This window comes from Quercus suber, unplaced genomic scaffold (assembly GCF_002906115.3).
Source record: "Quercus suber isolate HL8 unplaced genomic scaffold, Cork oak 2.0 scaffold_88, whole genome shotgun sequence".
NCBI classification, from domain to species: Eukaryota; Viridiplantae; Streptophyta; class Magnoliopsida; order Fagales; family Fagaceae; genus Quercus; species Quercus suber.
Window position 1 is genome coordinate 680,277 of NW_027069553.1, and position 21,627 is coordinate 701,903.

Here is a 21,627-nt window from a genome sequence, read left to right on the forward strand (position 1 = left end):
AATATAATAACAAAGTATTGAGTGGTGAAATATTACTTAGAATTATATAAGATGTAATATATATATATATATATATAAAGACACCTCACCTGGGGAAAACAAATTAAGACCTTTATTGGCAATAGAATACATTGTTTATCTATCTAATAATATAGATAAATAAAAACTTATCAAGGCCCAAAAAATATTATCAATAAATTTAACCATACTATTGATTCTTGTATACTTGTGCATATGTTAATAATGACATACTTAACTTAACTTAGTGTCTATTTCGTATTAAAAAAAAAAGTTGGAACATGGTCTTGAAGGAAATATACAAAGTGAGCTGGATTTTTTTCTTTTTTTTGGATAAATTTTTTTTGAAGACATAGATTAGTAGGAAAGTGTCCTATTTTGTAGGCATTTTAAGTGGAGTCTGAGATATATTTTTACCAAATTGTCCTTAAGTTTTGTCTTTGTTAAGCATAGGGTCTAAGAGTATTTTTGAACCACATAAAAATACAGTTCAAATAAAAGAATCCTATTATAAATAGTATAGATATATAATAAAATTTGACATTGAAAAAAAGTCGAAAACTACTATGCTTGACATACCTACTATGCAGAGGGCAGCTACAAATGTTGTGAAGGCAAACATTGATGACGTAATTGCAGAGAAGCTTGATGTAAAAAAAATTTCTTCCACTTCAGAGAGCACATTCCGTTTAGCAGATTTGGGATGTTCAGTTGGGCCAAATACCTTCATTACTATGCAAAATATAATAGATGTTGTGCAACAGAAGTACCAATCCCAAGGCCTTGCTTCTCATATGCCTGAATTTCAAGTGTTCTTCAATGATCATGCATCCAATGATTTCAATACCCTCTTTGCCTCTCTCCCACCAAGAAGGTCATACTTTGCAACCGGAGTGCCAGGGTCTTTCCATGGTCGGCTATTCCCTGAATCGTCTCTCCATTTTGTGCATTCATCTTATGCACTCCAGTGGCTCTCTAAGTTGCCAGAGGAGTTGCTAAAAAAGAACTCTGCTGCGTGGAACAAAGGGAGGGTTCACTATGCAAGTGCCCCAGATGAAGTAGCTCAAGCTTATACAGATCAATTTGCTAAGGACATAACTACCTTTTTAGATTGTAGGGCTAAAGAGCTTGTGGTAGGTGGACTAATGGTGCTTATCATGCCAGGTATTCCAAATGGGATTCATCGTTCTAGTGCACCAACAGGAATGATATTTGGTTTCCTTGGACACTGCCTCATGGATATGGCAAAGGAGGTAAGCCAGCAATCAATTATTAGCCTCTATTACTTTTTGCACTAGAAAGTTTTCAAGTCAAATAGGTCACTGCAAGTAATTTAGTGAACTTACACTAACTGTCAAAATATGAATTTAGAATTTGGACCTTAAAATTATGTAGAACAAAAACTTTATATATGTCTCTCTCTGCAAAACTAAAAGAATAAAAAACTTTATATACTCGTCCGATAATTGAAATTTGCTAGCACCATGGAGTACTAGAACTCGTCTATAGAATGTACAAGCAATTTGCTTGGAAAACAACATAAAAAGAAAACCACTTCATAAGGTTCTCTTTTGTAGGGGTTGGATGTTCTCACTTCTTCTAATTATGCTTTGTTCCAAGAACAATTTTCGTTCCATATATGTAAAAACCAAGAGAATTATATTAGTGATACTATAAATTTTATTACATATGCCTTGCAATAAAATTGGAATAGCACCAATCACATTCATTATTTTGTCAAGTTGTAAGCCTTTAGTAGTAAAATTGGTAATAATTTTAGTATTTCCAAACCAAAATACCTACTTTTATCTTTGCAGGGATTAATTAGTGAAGCTCAAGTGAACACCTTTAACTTGCCTGTGTATGTTGCCTCACCCAAGGAGATGACACAGCTGGTGGAAACAAATGGGTGTTTTGACATTGAAAGAATGGAGATAACACAACCTGGGGCAAGAGTGGACGGCCTCAGTGGCCAGGCATTGACAAAGCACCTACGAGCTGGCATGGAGGGTATAATAAGCAAACATTTTGGAACTAAAATTATTGATGAACTATTTGATCGATTCTCTAAGAAACAACAAGAGTCTTTCAACCTGTTGGAGTCAAAATACAATGTAGGAACTCAGCTCTTTATGGTTTTGAAACGTATATGATGCAGCTTTGGAAGCAAATGTAAGGATAAGATGGTTTTATTTATTTATTTAATGACTCAATAGTTAAAATGGAGGAGAAGAGATTTAAACCTTGAATGTCTCTATTAAAAATATTGTGAGGTTCTAACTAATTGAGATATAAAGCTCTTGGCCACCAAAGGATTAGGGTTAAAACAATTGGAAATCTTTCCTTTCACAAGATACAAGTTGATTAATTAAGAGTAACACTCTTTATTCTGATTGCAATCAATTAATGAACTAAGACCTATGTAGGACCAACTTGGAATAATCATCTAAGTATGAGTACTAACAACTTGCATCCTCAAGGAAAAACATTTAAAATACGTTTGGTTGGAGGAGTAGAAAAGTGGGATGATAGAAAATGGTAAAGAGATAAAAAGTGAGAGGATAGAAGAGATTTAGTTTTCTTTCATATGTGTTTGATTGAAAGGATATTAAACTGAAGAGATGAAAAACTTAATTGTTTATTTGAAAGGAAAAGTAAGAGAATAAAAAATGCAGTTTGTCTAAATTTACTATTATGTCCTTATTTAATTATATATAAGAAATAATTTGTTTGTAATAAATATTACTTATATATCAGAGAGGGAGTACATAGGCCCACCAAAATCACTTCAACTTTCTACTCCAACCAAATAACCCTAAAATCTCTTCTCTCCTATTTTTTCTTCCCCATTTTCAGTTCTTACTGTTTCACCCCAACAAAATGGACCATTAATAAGAATAAAATCTTGATAAAATATTCAAATCACAAGTCACAACTAACAAAACTCATTAACAAGACATATTTGGATTGTGCCCACTGCAAAAGATCACACCGAATGGAAAAGAAATATCAATCGCAGTTCGATCAACATTTCATCAATTTATTGTTTAGCTTTTATTAAGTTTTTTAAATTTATCATGGGAACTCGAACTTAAGAGCGACAAGCATAATGGTGACTAACGAGCTAACTAGGGGTGTCCATGACCCGTTCGACCTGCTGCCACCCAAATCGAAAACTGACTGACCCGAGCACCACAGCAGTCGGTGATGGTTTTGTCCAACAAAACCCGACCCTCATCGGTTCAAGTTTCGATTTCACTTCTCTCAACCTGCTAAAGCCGACTCGATCAAAGAATAGGTAGATTTGTTTGATTTTCCTCCTTTCTTCTCTCAGATCAGCCTAGTTTTAGTGGAGATCTCCCTTTCTATGCTTAGATCCGGTAGAGATCTCAAGATCTTCATCCAGATCGAGTGGAGATCTTGAGTTCTTCGCCCAGATCCGATGTAGATCTCGCGATTTCTACCCAGATCGGGTGCAGATCTTGAGTTCTTCATCCAGATATGGTGGTGATCTTGGCAATTTTCAGTGCAAATGGAGTGAGTTTTTGTAGTTCCAGTGAAGTTTTTGCAGATTCCGACAAAGTTTTTGAAGATTTCGGCGACGTTTGTAGATCTGGAAACTCTCTCCACTGACCGAACCAACCCGAGCATCACTAGAACCCGAAATCGACTCGACTAATTAACGCTGGTAGTCGGTTTCGGTCCCCCACCTTCCACTCGACGCCAGCGGGTTGGGTCCAGGTTAGGTCCAAACCGATCCTGACGATCGGTGGACGGCCTAGAGCTAACATCTAAAGAATAAATGAGAAAACATGAAGATTTTTTATTGAGAAAGTTTGTCATTGGATTTTTTGACACAAGCATAGCTGAGAATGCAATGATAATCAACTACTATATGAAGAATAACTGGCAAAAAAAAAAAAAAAAAAATATATAATATATATATATATATCATATGGATTTTTTATTGATATATCTTTCCTTTTATTTTTGGAAACAATTTGCTATGATTGCCATTAGAGCATCCACATCAGTGGATGCAAACTTATCATCTATTTTGCACCAAAAAAAAAAAAACTATTTTTTTCTATTTTACACACCCATTTTTACAAAACACTCACATTAGTCCATTTATTATACACTATATTTTATATAAATAATATTTTTATATTCTTTTTTAATATTATTTTATCTCCTGTTTCTTTTTCCTATTCTTCCTCTTCTTTTTCTTCTTTCTTTTCCTTATCTCTCTATCGTTTCCTCTTTCTTTTCTTCCTCTTCTTTCTTTGTCTTTCTCTCACGGTCAAAATCCAGAAGCACCATCACAAGCACTCCAACAACACCACAGCCATCACAAGCACTCCATCAACAACGATCTCTGTTAACCACAAAATTGATCTCCATCAACATCAATCTCCATCAACCCACATAACCCAGAAGCACTACCACAAGCACTTCATCAACACCACAAGCATCACAAGTACCACAACGCCTCTCCAATCCACCGATCTCCTCAAAACCTAGAACACCAATCCACATCGCCTCTCCAATCACCGATCCATATCACTGATCACTGATCACCAATCCAACTATTCCGATCACCGATCCAAATTGCCTCTCCAATCCACGATCACTGATCACTGATCCAACAATTTTGTTCCAGTGGTTGATTTTGTTGTTGATTTTGTGGTTGAGTTTTGATTTTGTGTCTATGGGAGTGTGTCTATCAGAGAAAGAAAGAACATGATGAGGGAGAGAATGCGTTAGATTTGCAGAGGAAGAAGAGAGAGAAAAAAAGAAGCGAATCAGAAATTATTAAAATATTAAATGCAAGAGCTACAGTACTGTGCATATTTGCACGGTTATTGTAACTTTTGTTGCATTTATGCATAATTTTACACCCATTGATGTAAGAGTTTTTTTGTTCAAAATGTGTAAAATTAGTTACTTTTTCTATTTTACAATATTTTACACATACTAATGCTAATTCTCTTAAAAAAAAAAACTACTGTAACCAAGAATCACACTCTTCCATAAAGTTAAAACTTGAAAGCCCACAAAATTCTATAAAATGGGGTGCCTTGTTAATATTATTTCTAGTGATTATTTGTAGGGAATGGGAGTGTATGGCTTTGGAACTAGCTATTCTGGGCCAGAGTATAATGTTGAACTAGTTTAAAGAGAAACCTTTTAAACTTTTCATATATCTTTATATTAGGTGTGAATTTTGAAAATCTAACCATTAAATTACATATTCTTATTATATCCTTCATGCTTTTAGAATTTCAAGAAGATCAAAGATGAATTTCTATATTATCAAAAAAATGTTAAAATTTTAAGTTTTTGTGATCCAAAATTGCGTATAAAAAATAGGTTATTAATCGAATAGTAAATAACATCCAATTTGAACAAAATTTGATATCTATGTTAAGAACATAAAGAGCATGAAATTCAATGGTTAGATTTTGAAAATTCACATCCAAAAAAGATATATATGAGAAATTTGAAGAGTTTTTCTCCAAATTAGTTTAGAGAAAATTTTTATTCATTTTCTGTTATTCTTTTGAGAAGAGCAGGGTTGATCAAATCTCTCTATCAGTAGCTAGTAAAAAGAAAATTTTGTGTATTTATTTTTCTTGTGTCCATATATCATGTCTCTCTCAGTAGCTAGAAAGTGATATCTGAAATGATATATACCCAATTCGACTCAAGCAGGCAAGTCAAAAGCATTCAAGCTTTAATTCAGCCTTGAATTAGGCACTTCACTTGCAGCTATGGTATAGTGGTAACTTATATAAATTCTTCACAATTTGGCCTATTTAACATACTATATGATAAGGGTAATTTCGTAATTCACCTGTGATAAGGCAAAAGGAGACGGTCCCAATAAACTCGTCAGCTTTTGCTCATGAGGGACGAAGACGGCATAAGGTCTACCATTCCACCTCTAAGTTGACAGCAATACTTTGGACGACGAAAAGGGAAGCTGATGGGAAGCTTACGGGAAGAAGCTGAAGGGGATACGTGAACCTTTGACGAGTCTGACGTGGCCTGCCTTGGTCTCCACGCATGCATGTATAAGGAAACATGTTGTGCACCACGCTGAACCCTAATCGAGAGAGTCCTATACAGAAAGAGTTCCGCAAAATATGCAATGAAAAGAGGACATCTCCTACATGGAAACATCTTCTTAACCAAGGCACGAATGTCAACTCTATGCTAAAATAAAAACCCCAAGACCCTCATTAACCAAGGTACGTGTAATTTACCCCAGCTCTGGCACTCTAAAGTTGTGAAAAAATTCTCTGACTTAACTTTCGGAGGGTCTTTGACTGGTACCACACCGGTACTCTCCTAAAGTTTCTCTTGTTGTTTTGCAGGTCTTGTTTCGAGCACGTGAGTATTGTGCAGCTTACTGGCGATTTTCGGCATCATCACTATAAAATGTTTCATTTTGGTTTCGTAATTATTTATTTGTTGGTATGATTTTTTTTTTTTTCGCTTTTAATTTGGTATGATTGAGGGAAAAGTTGGTTTAAGTTATTTTACAGTGAATGTCAATATTATTCCCAGTGGTGCATTTTAAGGCCAATATCCTGCACAGCCTCTCCCTTCAACTATATCCAAGCTACCAATATTTGGACGTTGTATTGTCATCTTTATCAATCTTTGATGTTTGCAATGAAGGATTCAAAAAAGTTAAATTGGTTTCACAATGATGCAGCGTGACAAACCACTGAAAACTGTGGGGGTTAAAAAAAAATTATATGATTGGTAGGGGATTTTTTTTTAAAGAGTGTTTGAGTTACATTTTTCATTTTAAAGTGTTTGAACACTAAATTTAGAGAACTCTTCCAATCAATTTTTAGTTTTCAAATAACATTGTTCAATGACATTTTTATAAATATGTTCAAAATTGTAGGTCCCACCTGATTAGACCACATGAGGGAACTTTCTCTCTCTTCAATAATAATAATAATAATAATACTTTAACTATATTTATCAACTTTAATATATATATACACACACATTCCAAACATAAAATTATATTTTTTCACATTTTAAAATATGTTATTTAAAACATGGTACCAAATATATTTTTTGCATTATGACTATTTTAAATACATGTTTTACAACACTTTTTAAACCATAATTTTCACATAATTCTGAACAATAATATTTAAAATCTGCTACCAAACAGGCGCAGTATGCCGTTTTAGTTTTTAAGTAACTTGTTCGTTCTGGCTATAGTATACAAATAAAACCAATAAAGTAATGGCGATTTAAAATAAAATAAAATAAAAACATATAATCCCGTAGGACAATGTTCATGTAAAAGAGCCCATAATCTTAGGGTCAGACAATGATTGTACATGTTACATATTACTACAGACTACATAAGCATTATTCATTTAAAAAATGAAAAAAAAAAAAAGACTACATAAGCATTGATTTTTTTTTTTTTTTAAGATGATTGAGAAGGGCAGGGCTGATTAGGTCTCTCTATCAGTAGCTAGTAAAAAGAAAATTCTATGTATTTATTTTTCTAGTGTCCATATATATATCAGGTCTCTCTCAGTAGCTAGAAAGTGATATCTGAAATGATATATACCCAATTCGACTCAAGCAAGTAAGTCAAAAGCATTCAAGCTTTAATTCAGCCTTGAATTAGGCACTTCACTTGCAGCTATGGTACATTGGTAACTTATATAACTTCTTCACAATTTGGCCTATTTAACATACTATATGATAAGGGTAATTTCGTAATTCACCTGTGATAAGGCAAAAGGAGACGATCCCAATAAACCTGTCAGCTTTTGCTCATGAGGGACGAAGACGGCATAAGGTCTACCATTCCACCTCGAAGCTAACGGCAATACTTTGGTTGACGAAAAAGGAAGCTGATGGGAAGCTTACGAGAAGAAGCTGAAGGGGATACGTGAACCTTTGACAGGTCTGACGTGGCCTGCCTTGGTCTCCACGCATGCATGTATAAGGAAACATGTTGTGCACCACACTCAACCCTAATCTAGAGAGTCCTATACGAAAAGTGTTCCACAAAATATGCAATGAAAAGAAGACCTCTCCAACTAGGAAACATCTTCTTAACCAAGGCACGGATGTCAACCCTATGCTACTATAAAAATCCCAAGACCCTCATTAACCAAGGTACGCGTAATTTACCTCAGCTCTAGCATTCTAGAGTTGTGAAAAAGTTTTCTGACTTAACTTTCGGAGGGTCTTTGACTGGTACCACACTGGTACTCTCCTAGGGTTTCTCTTTATTGTTGTTTCGCAAGTCTTGTTTCGAGCACGTGAGTATTGTGCAGCTTACTGGCGATTTTCGGCATCATCACTATAAAATGTTTCATTTTGGTTTTGTAATTATTTATTTGTTGGTATGATTTTTTTTTTTCGCTTTTAATTTGGTATGATTGAGGGAAAAGTTGGTTTAAGTTATTTTACAGTGAATGTGAACATTATTCCTAGTGGTGCATTTTGAGGCCAATATCCTGCACAGCCTCTCCCTTCAACTATATCCAAGCTACCAATATTTGGACGTTGTATTGTCATCTTTATCAATCTTTGATGTTTGCAATGAAGGATTCAAAAAAATTAAATTGGTTTCACAATGATGCAGCGTGACAAACCATTGAAAACTGTGGGGGCTAAAAAAAAATAATGTGTTTGGTAGGGGATTTTTTTTTAGAGTGTTTGAGTTACGTTTCTCATTTTAAAGTATTTGAACACTAAATTTAGAGAACTCCTCCAATCAATTTTTAGGCTGTGTTTGTTTCGTGTAAAACGTTTTCCGGAAAATACATATTTTTCGGAAATGTTATTTTCCAGAAAAGGAAAATATTTTTAAGTGTTTGGTTGAATTATGAAAATTGTTGTGGAAAATATTTTCATGTGTTTGGATGTATTGTAAAAATGCTATTTTCCGGAAAATTTTTCACATTTTCTCAGCATCCAAACAAATTTTATTACAAAAAATTTCAACATCACAACCAATTCAACAACAAATTCCGGCAATAAAAACACAACACAACAACAACAACGACGACAACAATAAATTCCGGCAACAAATTCCGGCAACAACACAACAACAACAACAACAACAACACCAAATTCCGGCAACAACAACACAACAACCACAACACAACAACCACAACAACAACATTCAGTTCATCAAAAAAAAAAAAAAACAAAAACAACAATCAAACTTAAAAAAAAAAAAAAAAAAAAAAAAAAAAAAAAACGGAGAGATCGAGGAAGACGACGATCGACGACCGGCGCGGCGCGGTGCGACTCGCCGATGCGAGAGCGCCGAAGGTTGACGAGATCGAGGGCGATGGTTCGAAGTCGAGGGTCGAAGGTGATGGTTCGAAGTCGAAGGTCGAACGCGATGGTTCGTCGGTCGAAGGTCGAAGGTGATGGTTCGTCGGTCTCGGTCTGGGTCGACGGTCTCGGTCTGGTCTGGGTAGATCGGTGGTCGTGGGCCTTCGTGGGTCGCTCCGTTTCTTCCTTCCTCTCTCTCTGTTCTTCCTTCCTCTCCTCTCTCTCTCTCTCTCTCTCTCTCTCTCTCTCTCTCTCTCTCTCAATTTTTTCCGGAAACACTTTGAAGTGAAAATAGGTACTGAAATTGATTTCCGTTGGGTAACGGAAAATTTGGAAGTGATTTTCCGGAAAATAGAATTTTCCGGAACACCCAAACACGCGAAAATGTCGAAAATCATTTCCGGAAATGATTTACTCCCAATTCAAACGCAGCCTTAGTTTTCAAATAACATTGTTCAATGACATTTTTATACATATGTTCAAAATTGTAGGTCCCACCTGATTAGACCACATGAGGGAACTTTCTCTCTCTTCAATAATAATAATAATAATACTTTAACTATATTTATCAGCTTTAATATATATATATATATACACACACACATACCAAACATAAAATTATATTTTTTCACACTTTAAAATATGTTATTTAAAACATGGTACCAAATACATTTTTTGCATTATGACTATTTTAAATACGTGTTTTTACAATACTTTTTAAACCATAATTTTCACATAATTCTGAACAATAATATTTAAAATCTGCTACCAAACAGGCGCAGTATGCGTTTTAGTTTTTAAGTAACTTGTTCGTTCTAGCTATAGTATACTAATAAAACCAATAAAGTAATGGCGATTTAAAATAAAATAAAATAAAAACATATAATCCCGTAGGACAGTGTTCATGTAAAAGAGCCCATAATCTTAGGGTCAGATAATGATTGTACATGTTACATATTACTATAGACTACATAAGCATTATTCATTAAAATAAATAAATAAAACACTACATAAGCATTGACAATGTCAATGTGTTTTTATAAGAATGCTCTACCATAAAGTCAAAACTTTTTTTTTGGAGAAAGCTAAAGTCAAAACTTGAAAGCACACAAAATTCTATAAAATCAGGCGCCTTATTTACATTATTTCTACGCAATTATTATTAAATTGTGGCTGGCTAACCCAATCGTTGTCAGAGTACAATGTTAAGAAGAATATAAAGCAAATAGCCCCTATCAACTGGCATAACTTGGTGAGAACACAAGGGGGGAGAGAGAGAGGGCTGAAGATGAGCAACAAGACAAATATAGTGCCTGAATCTTATCCAATGAACAGCGGAGATTGCAGTAATAGTTATACCAAAAACTCCTACTTCCAGGTTTCTTCAATTTTATTATCTATTTTTCTCCAATATCTTCCTCTCTTCTAATCTTTTTATTTTTATTTTATTTTATTTTATTTTTTTGAGAACTATCTTCTAATCTTATTTGGCTAGGCATGTTGCATACTAATGTATATATGATTTGGTAATGAATTTTTACCAGCCATATAATGTGCATGCTAATAAATCTCTGGAAGAAACACCTTTTAACCAATAGAATATATTTAATTTTTTTTTTTTGCAAAGTAAAATATATATATATATATATTCAAGTTACACATAATATAATTTTAAGAAATGTTATACCTACCAATTTTTTTTTTAATTTGTGTAAATTTTGACAAATTCATTGTTAGATTTCATTATCTGTTCTCCATGCTTAAAAAATTTTAAAATAATCAAATATTTGAAGTTTAAATTGTTCAAAATGTTCAAAATCATCAATCAATTGTTTAAATTTGAGGTTTTTGTAAATTAAAATAATTCATAAAAGATGAGTTTATGGATTGAAGGGTAAATAACATCTGATTGACAGGAAAATTGGCATGCATGTTAAGAACATATAGAACATGTAATTTAACGATAAGATTTTAAAATATGAATTCAATAACAAATTATTGGATAGTGTAATATTGTTTAGAGTTATACTATATGTAATGAAAGTTCAAATAGTGTGTAAAACACTTATGAATGTTTAGACCCCCAAATATAAAATTACCAACACAAGCTTATACACAAACAATATATGTGTGGAATGATGAATATAAGCTAAACCCAAATTGGTAAAACACTCCAAACTGAAATTAATCACAACCACAGCAGTACTTAAAAGGTAAAGAGTAAGGGAAGAGAGATGCAAGAACAAAGATAACACGGTGATGTGTTATCGAAGAGGAAACCGAAGTACTCGGTGAAAAACCTCTCCACCGCCCTCCAAGCGGTCAATAATCCATTAGAAAATGAAGTTGGGATACATGAATAGCAGAAGACCCTCCAAACCTAATCTACTTAGTGCACCTAAGCCCTTTGAGCTTCTTACTCCAACAGGGTTATGTCGAACCTTGTCTTCTCTAACTTACCGGATCCTGCAATTGCCCATTGCATCAACTAAAATGAATTGGTCCCTTTTGAACTGCTTTCCAATCACCAAAACACCTCCTCACTAATATAGGTATGGCAAGATAAGGATTTGACTAAATTTACCTCTCAAGGATATGTCAATGGAGAAAGTGAGAGTAGAGGAATTTGAAGAATCAAATGATAAAAATTGTGATTGAGTCAATCTTGTTTTTCTCTAGGGTTTCTCTTTCAAAATTTTCTCTGGAAGCTCTCTACATTTCATGGGTATATGGATATTTATAGTAGGGCATTTGAGGAATGTGAAAAGTCATGTTTCAACCAAACAAGGCATTCTGGTGACTCAACCTTGTGACTGGAATGAGTCACAAGTTTGAGTTGCGAGCTAATTGTCTGGCCAGACTGGAAGTTTTGTCCTATAGTGCTACAGCTGGTGTGACCCTTCTGCTCCCCTGTATGCTTCACACGTATGCCACCTTTGGCGACTCTCTAGTCGCGAGATCCAGTTGTGAGGCCCTTCTTAAGTGCACACATTTGAGTTTTCTTCACACTCTCTCACACACTACTCTTACATAATTTCTACCTAAATACATGGTATCTAATTGCTAAATTACAAGCAAATTTGGCACTGAATAAAGCCAACACATGATTAAATAAATCAATCTTAGAATCTCCCCCTTTGGCTATTCTGTGACAAAATCCTAAAACATACTATAAACTTAACATGTGAGTTGGGAACAGTTGTCAAAACTCACTCACATCCTAATTCTAGAAACTAAAAAGCTCTTGAACCATACGAACAAGTATTTCCTAAAAACAACAACACAAGACGATTATTGTAAGCAGAAATCTTGAAATGCATAAATCTTGAAATGCATATGGAGCAAGCACAATGCGATTAAGTAGTAAAGATTAAAGCAATAAAGCATAACTTAACCAAACAAGAACAATCACTATAAATAGTTATCACAATGATCATTCACATGGTTTTCAAACCCAAACCATTCATTGAACTGTAAAAAGAAGAGGTTCAAGATTTTTGAGGTCGAACCAAGGTTGAACCGGGGTCAAACCGTAATGACGTCATAATTAATTTAATAATTATTTTAAATGTAATTAAAAATATTAAATTAGTAAAAATAGAAAAATTAACTAAAATAATCTAAATAAATACTTTTTTAAATGCATTTTTATATCACTAATTTTATTATAACGTTTCAAAATTCAACTTAATAATAATAATGATAAACAAAAATCAAAAACGTCAAAATTTTAAAAACAATCATGTTGGGGAAGGGGCAATGAGTCAGAAACTTTCAAACTTTCCTCAAAAAAGAAAAAAAAAAGAAAGAGACTTTCAAACTCATTTTTGTCTTCATCCACTTATCCATCATGTCACATGTGCTGGGCTCATTCAATTCTCCATCATGTCATGTTGGGAGGGGCAATGAGTTAGAATGAGATGGAAATTTTCCAAGGCATTGTCTTGTCTCACGTGCTAGGCTCACCAAACTAAAAAGCAAAAATAAACTTAAAAGAAGTCATCTACTTTAAACTGAAGGCAGGAGACCATGAAGAACGAAAGAAGAAGCAGTGAAGAAACAAAGAGGAAGAAGGAGCTGCGTCGTCTGCAAACAAGATCCGACCAAAATCTCCCCCAAAACATCAATTTAGCGAACAAGATCTGCTACTTTTGGCTTCTAGCGAATAGGATGACCCTCTCGACGATGAAAGATTCAAACTTCTAGCAAGTTTTCAGTGAATATTTTCAAAGAAAAAGCCCAGGTTTGACTGGAAAACCCGTGTACGATCTAAAATGTCCATTCCATTGCCTTTTTGTTTTTTTGTTTTTTTTTAAAAGGTTCAGATACAAAGGGAAGTAGGGAACCGTGAGAAGCGGTTCGGTCACGGTTCTCAGAACCGTGAGGTCCAACCGTGGTTAGCATGGGTCCCTGCTTTTTTCTCATAGAACGGTTCTTGAAGCTAAAAGAACTGCAAAAATGAACGGTTTGAGGTTTTTTCGGTCGGACCGTACAGTCTGGTCCGGGTTTCAAAACCATGATCATTCACACAAGGAATGAATATCCGAACATGCAAGCTAATAAGCTTAATGCAAAGTATCATTTGCATGTCCAAAACTTAACCAATACAAAAACATAAGGTAATTGCATCAAGGATATAAAATCCAACAAGGGCACAAGAGTGAAGTACTAAAAAAAATGCATAACATTAACGAAAAGTACTGAGCTACAAAGAAAAGGTACAAAAGTGATGCACTTGGAACATGTATACCTGTAACTTGAAACACTTGCACAAAACATATTAGACCCTTAAGGTAAAGCAAGTAATAAAAGGACAAGTATAATGTAACAAGTAAATTGTGATCAAGTAAACATGATGTAAAACATATGAGCAACTTGTTCATACACCAAAACAGTCATAAAGAAATGACTACAACAATCACATAACAAAGCAAATGATTATCCGAACATGCATTCAATGAAGTACAATAGCATAAGGATGTATGCATATCCAACACACAAACACGATGCAATGAGAACAACAAAGCATAGATACTAAACATAACTCAAAGCAAACAAGAAAACAAATATAAAGAAAAAAAAACAAGACAAAGTTTTCTTATTAATTCAATGTCTTCTCCCCTTAGGTATATGCATCTCCTTTATATAATATCTCTCCCCTTACAAATGTGCACAAGAAATAGAATTTCTCCCCCTAAGAATGTGCACAAGAGTCATATCAAAATGACAAAACTCTTCAATATACTACTCTAGAGTATACTCTTCTCCTTTTTTACATGAATAGATAAAGGGATCAAGGAGAAAAGAGGGCAAAAGATAAAGGTATGAACAAGAAGAATGATGTATAAGGGGTGCAAGATGAATAAAAAATGAAGCTCAAACAAAAAACAAAATAAAATGCTACAAAGCATAAGGTAAATATGACATGCTAGGATGAAGAAACAAGGTATAGATCAATGCATGATAAGGGTAGCAAAGGTGTGTATAAGAGGGGGCTATGTGTAATGCATGACCAAAAAATTGAAAATGCACATGTGGGGCAAGGTGTGTTAAATACACAACTAATGAACCAAACATGATCCTAGTGAGGAAACATGAGAAACCTAAAGTTTGGTACTCATTGGAGTCCAAACAAGTGAGAAAATGGCTTAAAGATATTTTATCAAACACCTAGCATGCATACTATGAACAACAATGTGAAACAATGCATGAACATCATGAAATCCATCCTTAATACATGTTCCTTTTGCCATAAGGGCCCAACATCCAAAGCAAATCATCAAAAGAAACTAATCTCATACAAAAATTTGACAAAAAATAAGTTTCCCAACCCCTATGATGAAAATCTCAACCAAAAGTACAAAATTCTTCAAAACATAATCTAAGAATCCAAAACAATGAAAGGAATTTAAAATTACCTTAAAAATGTTAATAGAATGAAAAATCATTCAAATTGATTGTGCTTTGATGTAAAAATATTAAAAGAGGTGTTTAAGAGAGGATAGGAAAAGTTTAAAATAGGTTTCCCATGAAAAACACTTTAAAAAACTATTTCTGGGCGTTTCGCGACTAGCGAGTCGCGAGATGAGTCGCGAAAATTTTCGCAAGTTGCAAGTTAGTCACAAATGCTTCTAGATAAACTTGCGACTGGAGTTTCGCAACTGGGCGAGTCGCTAAAACTCACTACTTGCAAGAGTAGCCAGAATGAGTAGCCAAAAATTCTGACACATGTTTTTCAACATAGAACATGTTTAAACAATAAAAAACAAAGTAAGCACTAAACATGAATGCAAAGAGTAATAAAAATCACTACTAAATACATATAAAATGATCAAAAATCTTTTTGGATTGATCCATATATAGTTGAGCATACGCACATCACATTTAAGCAAGTACAATTGAACAAATGAATAAAGCATTCATTAAACATTAGGCATGTGTGTTGTGTGTGTGTGTGTGTGTATATCAAATGTAGAATAGTCCTTAATCTAGAGTAAAGTTTCAATAATCTATTCAATAAAGTCATACATAACTAGTACTAAGTCAAGTGGTCTATCACAATTATAAAAATGAACATATATGACATTCCACAAGAAAATGATTATATATCTTTGTAACTTTTCATTTGGCTTCTTTACAGCTCATAATGTTTGATCATTTTTTTATCTTTACATCTCTTTTTGAGATCAATGTCTGAAATTTTTGATATTTCAATTTGATGAACAAGCCTTTGGCTTTTGGGCACCATACATTTTCATTACAAGTCACTTTTCATTTTTCCTAGTCAAATCCTAGTATGTGTGACGGCTTTTGCAGCTCATTATCTTTTTTTGAGATTTACATTAGTTGAGCTCTTTAAGAAAAATAAAATGAGTGGAAAGAGATATAGGCACAAGTTTACGCATGTATCAAAACCAACATGATTATTGACTTATCATTCATGACAAGTTTAAAGATACCGATTTACAATAATCACATAGATATCAAGATTTTTTCCACAAAGATAGATGTGCATACATAACAAACTAAGCTCGTTAATGCATTACGTCATTAGTACAAAGATACTAGGCCAAACTTACATGAGATATGTGCTCAAACATATACAATTAAACTTTTTGAATTTTTCTTTTTTTTAGTGGTTTTGAATTTTTACACGCACAAAACAAAGATATAAAAGTAAGATAAAAAACAAAAACAAAACAATGCATATAAAGAGATGGATGATGCACAAATGCATGACAATAAAGCATATAATGCATGAAGGATCCTGCAAAAATCAAAAGAATTATATCAAGGATCAAGAGAGTAAAAGCTCAACTATAGGAACCCTTTCATATCCAAACGGAATGATTGTTTGGAATGAGTGTCTCATGAGAAGTAAGACAAGGGCTAGAAGAATAAGAACGGGAGATGCACATAGACAAGGAGTTAAGAGCATTAAACATTTTCTTTAACAACATGCTATTTTCACTCAGATTCGGTTTACTATTTTTAGCATAACTTTCAAGAAGTTCAAGTTTCTTTTTTCTTTTGATTCTTTTAAGAGCATGAAATTTAGAACAATAAAGTCTTAGATGACCAAAGACACCACAATGGTGACAAACAATGTATCTAGGTCCACTACGCTTTTTGAGAAGGGATCTAGCAACATGGTTTTGTTCTCTCTTCAACTTACGACATTGAAGTCTTATATAACCAATCACACCACAATGGTGGGCAAGTTGAAACAAATTTAGATCCATCTAAAACCTTAGTTTGAGACCTAAACAGAAACTTTGACTTAATAGCCTTTCTCTCCACCTTTTGATTTCTTTTATGTAAAGGAATGTATTTCAATTTGTTCTTTGAGATAGAACACACAATAGGCACAAAATTGGGTAGCACAACATGATTGCAACAAATATTTTCATCTTTTTTAGGAATAGGTTCAGCAATCAAACACTTGGCATGCATTTTAAGAGATTCATTTTCACATTTTAGTTCATCAACAAGTTTGTTAGACAAAACAAGTTTAGCATCTAACTCCATATTCAAACATTCAAACTCTTTCAACTTTTCAAGAGAATTTTCAGCAAGTTTCTTATATTTTTCAACCAATATGTTGAATTCATTGAGCTTACCAATCAAATCATCATTTTCACAAAACAACTTGCTTTAATCCTTATTAAACTTCTTAGCCTTTTTTTTCAAGAGTTTGATGTTAGGAATATCAACAACACTCAAGGATTCATGTAACATAGCATCACAATTATGAGGATTATCACTCATAGAGGCATTTTCACAAACCCGTGGCATGTTACATTCATCAACGTCCAAAACATGCATAGAAGCTTACAAATTACTATCCATGGTAAATAACACAAAGGGTCAAGGATCACACTTAGGTAATGAAACCAAAACAAGTGTACCCGCTTTGATACCAAATGAAAGTTCAAATAGTGTGTAAAACACTTATGAACGTTTAGACCCCAAAATATAAAACTACCAACACAAGCTTATACACAAACAATATATGTGTAGAATGATGAATATAAGCTAAACCCAAATTGGTAAAACACTCTAAACCAAAATTAATCACAACCACAGCAGTAATTAAAAGGTAAAGAGTAAGGGAAGAGAGATGCAAACACAAAAATAACACGACGATGTGTTATCAAAGAGAAAACTAAAATACTCAGCGAAAAACTTATCCGCCGCTCTCCAAGCAGTTAATAATCCACTAGAGAATAAAGTTAGGATACATGAATAGCAAAAGACCCTCTAAGCCTAATCTATCCAGTGCACCTAAACCCTCTAAGCTTCTTGCTCCAACAGGGTTACGCCGATCCTTGTCTTCTCTAGCTTACCGGATCCCGCAATCGCTTATTGCGTCAACCAAAATGAATTGATCCCTTTGAATTACTTCCCAAGTACCAAAATACCTCCTCACTGATATGGGTATGGTGAGATAAAAATTTGGCTAAATGTACCTCTTAAGGATATGTCAATGGAGAGGGTAAGAGTAGAGGAATTTGAATAATCAAAGGATGAAAATTCTGGATGAGTCAATTTTATTTTTCTCTAGGGTTTCGCCCTCAAAATTCTTTCTGGAAGCTTTCTATATTTCGTGGGTATAAGAGTATTTATAGTAGGGTGTATGAGGAATGCGAAAAGTCATGTTTCAACCAAACAGGGTATTTTGGCGACTCGACCTCGCGACTGGAACAAGTTGCAAGTTTGAATCGCGAGCTAACTATCTGACCAAACTAGAAGTTTTGTCCTGTAGTGCTACAGCTAGTGTGACCCTTTAGCTGTCCTGCATGCTTCACACATGTGCCACCTTTGGCGAATCGCCAATCGCAAAATCCAGTCGCGAGATCCTTCTTGAGTGCACACATTTGAGTTTTCTTCACACTCTCACACACACTACCCTTACATAATTTTCACATAAATAGAGGGTATCTAATTGCTAAATTACACGTAAATTTGGCACAAAATAAAGCCAAAACATGATTGAATAAATTTAACCTTACATGTAACTTGAAATCAACCCATATATAAAATATTAATACCTCATTTGTTTGCTAATAGAATGTGTTGTTTATTTGTCTAATAATATAAAAAAAAGTTCTAGTGATTTTTTATTTTATTTTATTTTTTTTGAAAATTTACCATTTCTTCAAATGCTATGTATTCTATTGACGTGTTTTAGTCATAGTTGTCAAAAAGAAAGAGAAATGCTGCCAATAAGCCGGTGGATTCATTTACAAAATCAATTATAAGTTTATAACCACAACTTAACCATACAAATGATCCATGTTGTATACTTGTGCATATGTTAATAATGACCTACTTAACTTAGTGTCCATTAGATAAACCTAATGGCCATCTGGTATATCTTATTTTTCATTTTTTTTTTAAATAGGATTGTTTAAAAATAGAAAAGAAAAGAAAAACTATATATAACAAAAAGTGACATTTAAAAAAGTCGAAAACTACTATGATTGACATACCTAGTATGCAGAGGGCAGGTTCAAATGCTGTGAAGGCAATAATTGATGATGTAATTGCGGAGAAGCTTGATGTAGAAAAATAAATTTCTAGTTCAAAGAGCACATTCCGCATAGCAGATTTGGGATGTTCAGTTGGGCCAAATACCTTCATTGCTATGCAAAATATAATAGATGCTGTGCAACAAAAGTACCAATCCCTAGGCTTTGCTTCTCATATGCCTGAATTTCAAGTGTTCTTCAATGATCATGCATCCAATGATTTTAATACCCTCTTTGCCTCTCTCCCACCAGAAAGGCCATCCTTTGCAACTGGAGTGCCAGGGTCTTTCCATGGTCGGCTATTCCCTGATTTCTCTCTCGATTTTGTGCATTCATCTTTTGGGCTCCAATGGCTCTCTAAGGTGCCAGAAGAGCTGCTTAATAAGAACTCTGCTGCATGGAACAAGGGGAGGGTTCACTATGCAAGTGCCCCAGACGAAGTAGCTCAAGCTTAAACAGCCCAATTTGCTAAGGACATAACAACCTTTTTAGACGGTGGGGATAAAGAGCTTGTTGTGGGTGGACTAATGGTGCTTATTATGCTAGGAATTCCAAATGGGATTCCTCATTCTAGTTCAGCAACAGGATTGATGTTTGATTTCCTGGGACACTGCCTCATGGATATGACAAAGGAGGTAAGCTAGCAATTGGCTATTACTTTTTGCACTAAAAGCTTTTCCAAGTCAAATAGATCACTGCAAGTAAATTTATTGAACTTACACTAAATTTCAGCTTATGAACTTAGAATTTGGACCTTAAAAATACAAAATTTTGTAAAACTTAAACTTTTATATACTCATCTGATAATAGAAATTTGCTAGGACCATGGAGTACTTTTACTGGTCTATATAATGTACGAGCAATTTGCCCGGCAAACAACTTAAAAAGAAAACCACTTCATGAGGAACTCTTTTGTAGGGGTTGGAGTTTGTCACTTCTCCTAGTTATGCATTGTCCCAAGAACGATTTATGTTCCATATGTGTAAAAACAAAACTAATGATGCTAGAGATATTATAAGTTTTGTTACATATGCTTCGCAAACTAATGTGTTTACAAATCACAATAATTCAAATACTCATTTATTATGTTATTTAAATAGGACCAATTGCATCCACCACCACGTCAGGTTGTAGGCATTTTCTAGTAAAATTGGTAATAGTTTTAGTATTTTCCAACCAAAATGCCTACTCTTACCTTTGCAGGGATTGATTAGTGAAGTTCAGGTGGACTCCTTTAACTCACCCAAGGAGATGACGCAACTGGTGGAAAGAAATAGGTGTTTTAGCATTGAAAGAATGGAGATAACACAACCTTGGGCAAGAGTTGATGACCTCAGTGGCCAGGCATGCACAATGCACCTGAGAGCTGTCATGGAGGTAATAATAAGCAAACATTTTGCAACTGAGATTATTGATGAACTATTTGATCATACCGTAAGAAACATGGAGAGTTTATCGGCCTGTTGGAGTCAAAACGCAATGAAGGAAATCAACTGTTTATTGTTTTGAAACGCATATGATGCGGCTTTGGAAGCACATATAAGACTTCTTATTGTCACAAATATGCATATGCATCAGCACAAATTTTATTTCATTCTCAAAAAGAAACTTTGATATTAGCTACAAATAAAGGTCCATAACAATAGGGACTTAACTACTTTTTATATGTTCCTTAAAAAAATAAATAAATAAATAAATAAAAACCTCTTTTATATGAATAATGTTTAGTAAAGTCATAACTTAAAAGAGGAAAAGTAACAACAATTGAATGTAATGCTAGTGGCAAGTAAAAACAATGCTCTGATATATTCAATTCATTGCATTGTAATGAAAAGAATTACACTCGAGTTCACAATTCAATTCATCAATTGGTTGTGCAATTCAATACAATTGATTGGAATAAACGTGAATTGAAATGGCATTCATTTTGTGTGAATAAATTACAAATATTTTTGGAAGGTGGTACAATGTAAAAGTAAATTAAGATGGACTAACATCAAAGCAAATTTAGAGAAGATAGGTGCGACCGTGCGACTGGAACTGGAACGTGGTACAATATTTCACAACTAGAAAAAACATTAAGCAAGTTGTGATAGGTGTTGACAACTTGCCATACACGTAGACATCATGCCTCTTAAGTCTTATCATATTCTCCTAAAGTTGGAATGAAGTAGCTGGTGTGTCATGCCATGAACCATAACCCTGTACTTTGATCACCAACTCTTTTCAAGTAAAA

The 21,627-nt window shown here is 34.1% G+C and overlaps 1 protein-coding gene and 1 pseudogene across 1 annotated transcript; both read left to right on the top strand.

Moving 5' to 3' along the window:
• Positions 1 to 569: 569 nt before the first annotated feature.
• Positions 570 to 2,244, top strand: LOC111999811 (loganic acid O-methyltransferase). Its single transcript, XM_024031926.2, has 2 exons — positions 570 to 1,271; positions 1,836 to 2,244. Exons 1-2 carry the CDS (start codon positions 585 to 587, stop codon positions 2,169 to 2,171), a joined length of 1,023 nt encoding a protein of 340 aa, XP_023887694.2. The 5' UTR covers positions 570 to 584; the 3' UTR covers positions 2,172 to 2,244.
• Positions 2,245 to 10,648: 8,404 nt separating this feature from the next.
• LOC111999812 (loganic acid O-methyltransferase-like) lies at positions 10,649 to 20,911 on the top strand (annotated as a pseudogene).
• Positions 20,912 to 21,627: the final 716 nt, after the last annotated feature.

Bases quoted from the DNA above. Each gene is read 5' to 3' on its own strand.
- LOC111999811 (XM_024031926.2), top strand. From the start codon at position 585: ATGCTTGACATACCTACTATGCAGAGGGCAGCTACAAATGTTGTGAAG. The intron at 1,272-1,835 runs GTAAGCCAGCAA...TTATCTTTGCAG, and splicing joins TCATGGATATGGCAAAGGAG to GGATTAATTAGTGAAGCTCA.